Source organism: Limulus polyphemus, unplaced genomic scaffold, assembly GCF_000517525.1.
Source record: "Limulus polyphemus unplaced genomic scaffold, Limulus_polyphemus-2.1.2 Scaffold6008, whole genome shotgun sequence".
Taxonomy (NCBI): domain Eukaryota; kingdom Metazoa; phylum Arthropoda; class Merostomata; order Xiphosura; family Limulidae; genus Limulus; species Limulus polyphemus.
In genome coordinates this window covers 6359-16009 of record NW_013671618.1, presented here as the reverse complement: position 1 = coordinate 16009, position 9651 = coordinate 6359, and the positions used below count along the sequence as shown (strand labels likewise).

Sequence of the window (9651 nt, the reverse complement as noted above, 5' to 3'; positions counted from 1 at the left end):
TTTCTTCATTACCCATTCAAGCCGTCTCCAGCCATTATTAGTCTCAAAGTGGGTTCCTCGTCATCGAACATAGTTTCCATTTCATAAGGTTGTCACATCTAATAAAACAACACCCCTCCCTGTATGCTTTCCATAATCCATCTATTGTACGAGGATGGTATTTTCCTATTGCTTGTTTTAACAATCCAATCAAATAGAAATCCATACGTGCTGCCTCCGCTAAATTGGTTGGCATGTCTCCGAAAGAAATAGAGTGGATGCACATTTCATATACCAGTTGCTTGAGGTATGTGATGGTTGAATTGGAGGTATTACTGGAAGCTTTATCTCAGTAAACCCATATGTTGGCCTCATTACAAGACGTAGATCGTTCTTGATCATGTTGCATAAAGTTGCCTGGGACATGTAAACGGCTTTTGCTACTGACCTTGGATTCTAACCTGTTACAAGACACTCTTCTTACCAAGGCTGGGGCATGATTTGTTGAAGGTCTCCTGCTAGATGATCCTGGTGCCCCAATTTGATCTATATTCCTTTGTTTTATAATGCCAATAACTACAGGGGGCATCCCGACTTTAAAACGCTCTAAATCCCCTAGCTGAAGTCAGCTTCATGATCTGAGTGTATGAATATTTTGTGTTTGGAAAAGATTATTACACACCTTTCCTAAAAGTATCACACTGCCTACTAAATGCCAATGTCAGAATATGGTTGTAATGCATTCCTTTCCACGACAATTATATATTGGCTGTTGTTGTCACATGATTTTAATTGTTTTTATTTGACACACAATCCTCTGTATTCTCTCCGTCGATGTTATCCCACAATTTACATGGCAATGATTGTAAGTTTAAATTTATGGTATTAATAACTGTTACTTTTTTCTTTTCTTTTTACAATTGTGAACAAAATTTTTGTTGTTATTGTTTTATATTAACCCAAGAATGTCCAGATGCAATAAAGATTAGTGATTTTGTACCGAAAGCATCATCCTTGGCCTTCAGTTGACATTAAATAACACTTAATTACCAATAACTTAACATATAAAAATATTCATTGTTTTAATTAACTTTTTGTGGTAAAGTGAGTTGTTGGCAACTTTTAGCTACTGCTAGTTCAGCCTGGTTGCCAGCAGTATTATATAAAACCCTTATTGGTTAACTACACTATCTAACACAAACACGAACAAGTCAACCAGCGTGGTTGCCAGCAGTATTATATAAAACCCTTATTGGTTAACTACACTATCTAACACAAACACGAACAAGTCAACCAGCGTGGTTGCCAGCAGTATTATATAAAACCCTTATTGGTTAACTACACTATCTAACACAAACATGAACAAGTCAACCAGCGTGGTTGCCAGCAGTATTATATAAAAGCCTTATTGGTTAACTACACTATCTAACACAAACATGAACAAGTCAACCAGCGTGGTTGCCCGAACATGCACGAAGGAACTGATCTTATGAGTTGAGTAAGTCTTACACGATGTTTAGGTGTCATATATCTCATGTGGCTCTCTTATTACCATTCACTACTATTTATAACATTCTGAGATGTAGAACAACTTAAAAAGTTTAATAACCTATAATTCTGCATTTAAACTACAATAATTTCTTTTCAAAATTGTTTCTCAGTTCAAAAATGAAATGTTTATGCTTCATCACTCTTTTTTTTTTTAAATCCCTTATTGGTCTTGGTTGTATGGTGTTAGTACTTAGGACCAACTGTCTACAGTCTATCTGAATTTATATACGGATAACTAAGGTATATGTACGTATCAATCATGCATCTATGGACATTTAAAAGGTTAGTAAGATTGTGATCGGGCGTAAATATACAGACTTTAAAATTTTATGTAGCGCATGAAAGTCGATTTCACTTGAAAGAAAAAAAAATAGTTTGACGATACATTAAATGCTGAGCTCAACATGATTTTCAGATTTTCTCTTTCGGTTTTCAAAATCATTTACGCACAGCTCATGTATTATTGAATGTTCGCTATCACTGGATTTCGTACCAAGCTGGTATAGTCAAGTTTTTAAAATAATATTTAAAAACACTTAATATAGGAAGTGCACTACAAACTTATTAAAACAAGTTATCCAATATTGTCATTTGTTGACTGAAAACAATGTTGATCTTCCTAAAAACGATAAATGAAAATTGATATTGGGGCTACCAAACATAAACCCCTTGATATTTTCCAATAAAAGAGTTGAGAAGAATGCGAAGTTTCTCACAGGTAATCCAACAAATATTTATCCCATAACTGAACCATTTTGTCTTTGCTTTCAGTGCGCATAGATTATCAGATGTGCAATTCTTTTTTACATTATAATCACTTTGAAAACCTCAAACCCCAAAAGAAATCAACTGTAAGTCGTTTTTATCAAATTTAATCCAATTACAGCATTCTCAGGTTTGCCTTCCTATATTCGAATGTTTCGTTCAGTGATGACAGATATTTTGTTTTATGATGTAATTATTATTAGATGTATTTCCGCAGGGTCCCCGAAAGTGTTCTGTTTGAAGAGTAAATAAAACCAAAATTAAGAGTAACAAATATTTTTATTTTTTGCTTTGAAGTTCATATATCACGTTGTGTTGTAGCCTACAGAGTGCATAATTATTCTCGTGATTCATGGCATGCGCACGTTTTACTGACTCATGACAGTACAAATAAGCGTCCCTTATGTGACGTCATTTTAGTGTCTACAGACACAATGACAGACAACACACTAGTGTATAGTGGTGCGAGTGGTTAAAACAGGCGACCCCTTCAAGCGGCCTTCGGCCCCCTTCAGGGGGAATTTGTTTTATGATTCTTAGGCTTACGAACATTTCCTTTGTTTGTTTGATTTTTAAACTTTCCGCGTAAAGGTACGAAAGAAATATTAGCACATAGGCGTCCCTAATTTTGAACTGGTACACCAAAAGTAAGGCAGTTACTCAGTAGCCGTACTGCCAACTCTTTGGCTACTCCTGTCTGACCGAAGAGTGAGAGTTGACCATCTCTCTTATAGCACACCTGTAGCCCGAAGTGAGGAGTGCGTTTTTGAGGCAACGGGATGTGAATCTAAATCCTCGGGCATGTTAACCACTAAGCCACGCTCAGCCCAAACCTCCTTTGAAAATTTAAGACTAGTTTAGATGATATAACAAAAAAACTGTTTACAAATTTGCATACTTGAAGAAAATATTATTTATTTTCTGGTATTATGAAAGATTAATTGGAGATTGCATGATATTTTCCCCCTTTTTTTTATGCCCCCCAGTGGCACAGCGGAATGTATGCGGACTTACAACGCTAGAAAACGGGTTTCGATACCCGTGTTGGGCAGAGCACAAATAGCCCTTTGTGTTGCTTTGTACTTAATTACAACAAATAAACCTTTTTTGTATACAACAGGAAAGCTCTTTGTGTTATAACTCCTTTAGTTTAACACCAAAAAGCTGCATACTCTTAATTTAATATATTATTATTGAATCGAAGTATACTTCACACTCTTAATTTAATATATTATTATTGAATCGAAGTATACTTCTCACTCTTAATTTTCTTAAAATAATTCAATCTAAATATCGGTGTGTTTTTACACTCGATATTATGAATAGTTCTCACTTTTACTTACTTGCCACTCTGAAATAATAAATTAAGCTGTCCTTTAAAAAAAAACATACACACACACGAATATATACACATATATATATATATATATATATAACGTTATTCGTTTTTCCTTGTCCTCTTTCTAGATTTAAACAAATATAAGGAATTTTATATCGAAAGTTATGGTTTACGAACCCAAATAGCCGATTTAATTGATTATGTTTCACACTAACGATAAATTAGCCAATAGAGACCGTTATTTAATATTTATTAGGATGCAGTTCTTTAGGAACTACAATTAGTTGAAAGTTTTCTATTTTCCCCCAATTTCAGCGTTATTGTATTTGAAAACTTTCTAATATCCTTATAAATTATTTTTAACATTGTTGTTGCCGTTGATTTTGTGCAAAGCTACTGAATGGGTCATCCACGACTGTCCACGCGGGAAACCGAACCACGGATTTTAGCGTTGTAAATCCGTAAACTTACCGCTGACCCGCAGGGAGGGGAACTGAAGTTTAAATAGTTTGGCAACTCCAGAGATTTTCATAATGGAAAAGAAAAATGAATAAACAGCACAAAAACCAACACACATGAGTCACACATACCTCCTAGAACTCCGTAGGTGAAGTAAAGGCTTTTGATGCTGCTAGCTTGAGACGAACAGACCAGACCTATACAGGCGATAATACCTCCGATAACAGTTACTCGACGTGGGCTTAATTGCTGAGCCAATATACTACCTAAAGGAGCTGTGGAAAAGAAATGCATTAAACGTTTCCATTGTTCGTCAACACATGACATTTCTTACTTCTTTAGAAGTGTTATCTATTAGTGACTAGTATTGGTAATGTAACACTTACAATAACCATATAATCATGGGCCCTTAAATCCAGCTTCCATATTTCATATATTGGTGCCAGCAAAGCAAAACCTAACATCAATTTTTGCGATCTTTATAATTCCTACTTCATAATTCTGCTTGATAGCAGTGCATGAGAATAGCATATTTTTGTTACAAAATGTAGTAATGTGAAAGCACTTTCATCCATTATTCAAACCGTTTTTAATAGGCATTGATTTGCAAAACGAATTTTCGAGATTCTTGTCTGCAAGTTATATGAATAAGAAAATATTTATTGAAAAACATGTTTAATACTATTTTTATATCACATACAAATCATATTTCATTCCTTCTTCTTTGTCATTACAATGCTAATTATCTAAGTTGCTGCAGGTCTATCACTTCCACATTGAAGTGTATGGAACAGACACTGACAATCTGATATCTTGCAGTCACGTCCAATATCCTAAAACAACCATGCACAACAGGACCTCAAGTGCTCCTCCTCAAACAAGTTTGGTAGTTGGCACTGAAATAATGGTTGTAGAGACAGTTTTTAAATGTAGCAGTTTATCGGGGTCGAATTTCCCTTTTTGTGACAAAAATAATCTTATTTCAAGTAATATATTTCTGTTGAAACGGTTTTGAACGTTTTAACTCTAACGTATCTAATATACTAAATCTCCCAAGATTATTCCTGTCTGATAGCTTTTGTCTGCAACATTTTCCTTGATATCAAATGTACTCATCGTGCATTCCAAAAACTTCTTTACTGATATAAAGTTACTTGTATCATTTAACATTCCAATTTTCTGATACCGTTCTGCTGAAAATTGTGAATTAAAATACAAATTAACTTATATCAGTGTTTCCAGAACCAACAACGACTGCTTTGTAGATGAATTTTGTAACCATATGCAATGTTTTTAAAATGTTTCCCTGACTGAAGTACCCCTTTCGGCTTTTCAGCATTTCTATGAAGTTTTCTCTGTAAACATCAAATATGAATTCAGTTCTTTTGGGGGTTTGAGCCTTCTATTGATGTGAGAAACAGCTAGGAGAAAGCATAGTTCCTATGTGTATTCCTAACTTCCTTCAGTACAAGACTTATGCTTGATTATGAAAGTAACAAGAAAGTTTCAGCAGCAAGTGAACTCTCTGAAAGCTCTTTCGGAAAATTCAATTTTGTTGTCTTTCCTGAGGAAGCAGCATGAAGACTCTGGAGCCCACAAAAGAAATTCCAGAGTCTTGCCTTTTCAGACCTCTGCTATGTGAATTACTTTGGCAAAAACATTTTAGTAGGTTGATCAACTAGAATCCTTCCAAATTGGTTTTCTGTGCTAAGATTCACAGCAACTTTGATATATTTGACATCGGTGAAACATACATCAGGAAATATCGTTCATAATCCACCTAGTTTTATACAATAATTGTGGTATCATTTGTGTGACTGAAAATAAATTCAGAAACGAGTTTCCCTTTCTCGATACATGGAGTATGGAGCAGCCAAAAGATCAGTTCTACAAGGTCCACGTAAAACATTCAGAATGTGCTACAATATTTTTCTTATATGATCCAGAAATTTTTCAAAAGCCTTAGCAGCTATTCTAAATTCTAAGTTTATAATTATATCTTGAAATTTATCTTCATAGTTTTCATACATTTAATTAATGCTCTGACTCATTTCCTCCACTTGTATATTTTTTCAGGGACAGTTTCCTCTATTCCGAGGTCAATCTAGTAACAACTTCAAAAATAATTTTCTACAATTTAACTGCCCTACTAAATCATGATCACCGATTATCTTGTAACTGAACCCTCTGCAATAATTCCTGCTTCGAAAGAAATACATTTTAGCCCTGTAAGGCCCTGTGTCCTTCAGAATTAGATGGATTCACGTAAGAGAATACTCTATAGACTCAGTTCTACATTCTATGGTAGTTTTAAAAAGTTTTGCCGATTTCTGATGGATTTTGATATCATAAATTCTGTAGCTGATGGTCTATAATATCAACAGGGGAATAAAAGCAACTTTATTTGTAGTTTCATTGATATCAGGAATATACATATCCCAATATACAGTTCATTTTTCAACATCTGGCTTTCGTTTTGCCATTTAACATACTGACAAATTGTCTAAAAAGATAAAAAATTTCCCTTTCACTCTAGATATATGTACAAAGAACCCATAAATTTCATCTTTAGCTTATACTTATACACTATCTTTTGCTATTCTTAAACAACTTCAAATCCTAAAGAATTTATTGATTATATTACCTTCTTTGTCACGTTTTTCATTCCGGTCACCTAACGTTTAGCAAAAACAGTTGAAATCCACTCAGCTTTATAATGCAACGTATCTTTCTTTGACTGGATTTTCCTTGAAATGCCACAGTTAACGAGCTTTCAGTCCTGCTAATAGGAAGATATTTGATCAGAAGTGTATATGCAGTATGTATTGTACTTCAGCAACCACAAACTCTCTAGAAATAACAGTCTGTTTCATTACTTCATTTGACCTTAACTTTGTATATTTCTCCAGTGGTTCTATTCGCATCTTGCCTTTGAAATACTTTTCGCGTCACAAAAGATGAACTGTTTCCTTATAAACAGTTGAAGAGATCTTCTTTTGCTTGAAGTAGTCACATCATCTTTTTCAGTTACGTTCATTGTTGCTATTTTGTCAAGTTTCCTTACCATGGTAGAGGCTGCGGCATTTGTTATGATGCCAAATTTCTGAAACTTCTACCTCTTGTAAATTCGTCAATGTATCAAAGTGTGTTGTTGTTGCTCCTGCTGCTGTTGTTGTTTGCTACTCTCGGTAGTGTGTTCCATGACTCTTCGTCATTTATTTGTTTTGAATTTCGCACAAAGCTACACGAGGGCTATCTGCGCTAGCCGTCCCTAATTTAGCAGTGTAAGACTAGAGGAAAGGCAACTTGTCATCACCACCCATCGCCAACTCTTTTACCACCGAATAATGGGATTGCCCGTTACATTATAACGCCCCCGACGGCTGAACGGGCAAGCATGTTTGGTGTGATGGGGATTCGAACCCGCGACCCTCAGATTGCGAGTCGAGTGCCCTAACCACCTGGCCATACCAGGCCTCTTCGTCATTTATTTAGATAAGAAAAAAGAAGAAACACAACTAAGCCAGTTACCAAAAAATATGAAATATACATTTTACCCCTTCAATAGTTTCACAGATTTTCAACAGACTGTAAAAAGTAAAGCCTGTTTTTCTGATGAAAGCTGTTTATTTAAAAATACTACCAAACAAGAATCGTCTTACTCTTAGTGTGAATTGGGGAATAGTACTTAGGTTTTTAGCTCACTCGTTGGTCTTATAGTCTAAATACAAAGTAATATAGAAAAATATTATACACCAAGTCCTAATATGTCGAGGTATAGCGATAAGTGGTAATTATCTATCATCAGAGAACATCACATTTTCCATAACAAAGAATGTTTACTAAACTTTATGTTGCTGTTTAGTGCTTAAATATAAAATAATGTATTATCATACTTTTAGAAATACATTGAACCCAATTCTAGTTAAAATCTTACCCATAAACGTCAGGATTGCTATTTGAATGGCAGGAATCCAGGCAACTTGCGAAGGTGTAGCATCGTACCTTTCCATAAGCGGTGTGAAATAAACTCCAAAGGATTTAACATGACCAATTATCAGCAGATTGGCTATCACTACACCAACTTCTACAGCCCAGCCCCATCCACCGTCTGGGGGTACCTTTTTTCCTTGAATGACTACTTCTCCATCAGACTTGCCCGCCTTACTGGCAAGAACATCGGTCACTAAGCCTAAAGTCGGTGGAGAGGAATTCATTTCATTTGCTGCTAATAGTAATACTGTGATTGTGATGTATGTAAATACTTTGTCACTAATTACTAATCACTTTAACTCAACTTCTAATCAAAACCTACAAAAAAATCGAATTTAGGTATTCCTTATAAACTCGTTCGTGAGGAGTTTATTAAAAACCAGCTACTATTACGAACATCAGCTTTCAGTGGTTTAAGCTGCTAAGCACAAAACATAACCAGAATTCTATATGGTGGTATCCGGCGAGAAATATGTTACATGTAATCAAATATAATACGAAAAAAACTAGCCTTATTGAGACAGTTACAATATTAACGTAACGGTATACTGTAAAACGTGGTTACGCTGAAGAAACTCAGGCAACTTCAACCCGCCTCTAAGTTACTGGAATTTGCGCACGTGTACTGCGCGTGATCTAAAAAAGTATTAACTTCCTCTTTCATCATCTGCTCACTGACGTCAGAGAAAGAACCGTTGTTTTTGACAATTGTTGGCTGGGCTTTAGGTTGCATAATATAGAACAAATTTATAGATGGCGTTGATAGATAAGTGAATGACTTGCACATTTTCCACATGTCGAATAATTATGTAGAAAATCAAGGAAATGTAGAATTTTATTCATTCAAACGTTGGTTGTTGTAATTAAATTTCAAGAATAAAGATGTCATGTATGATAGATCTAATTACTAATTTGATTAATCCAAAGACCAATTCAGTACGCACCGTGAGAGCCAGCACACATTGATATGCAGAACGGAAATACTGAAACCCTTTCTGGTTATACTTATTCCATTAATAGTATTTTAATTAAATTGTACATAAGTTTAATAATCTGTACGTATATTATCAAAGAATACTCTTCACGTATTATTTACATCACCAATGTATAAACAATAACTGTCGTTATAAATAAAAATTGATCTATTAGTTCAAAAGTAAAACAGTTATAATTTATTTATTTTCCACCAGTGGCACAGTGGTATGTCTGCCGACTTACAACGCTAGAATCCGGGTTTCGATACCCGTGGTGGGCAGAGCACAGATAGCCCATTGTGTTGCTTTGTGCTTGATTATTACAAACAAACAAACTGCAGATACATATTTAAAAATGAAAGAATGTATATTATAAGAAGAAATTTAACAGATTAAATTATCTTCTTTTTTAACTCCTTCTTGTTATACTAGTGTTTTGCTTTCAGTATCATTTTTGCTTTTTAAGAGTCAAAAAATACTTCTTGTTATACTAGTGTTTTGCTTTCGGTATCATTTTTGCTTTTTAAGAGTCAAAAAATAACCTTAGGTATCCGTCCTTTGTAAATTAAGAACACTAAGTATACTAATGAA

At 34.7% G+C, this 9651-nt stretch overlaps 1 protein-coding gene across 1 annotated transcript in view; it reads right to left on the bottom strand.

Annotated features, from left to right (window-relative positions):
* LOC106473253 (monocarboxylate transporter 12-like) overlaps positions 1 to 8703 on the bottom strand; it is a 33253-nt gene extending 24550 nt beyond the window's left edge. The window contains exons 1-2 of the mRNA XM_013933940.2: positions 8031 to 8703; positions 4225 to 4368 (exon numbers count right to left, since the gene is read on the bottom strand). Coding sequence (XP_013789394.1) covers positions 4225 to 4368; positions 8031 to 8310 — 424 coding nt within the window. The 5' untranslated portion in view covers positions 8311 to 8703. The remainder of the gene's footprint in view (positions 1 to 4224; positions 4369 to 8030) is intronic.
* Positions 8704 to 9651: the final 948 nt, after the last annotated feature.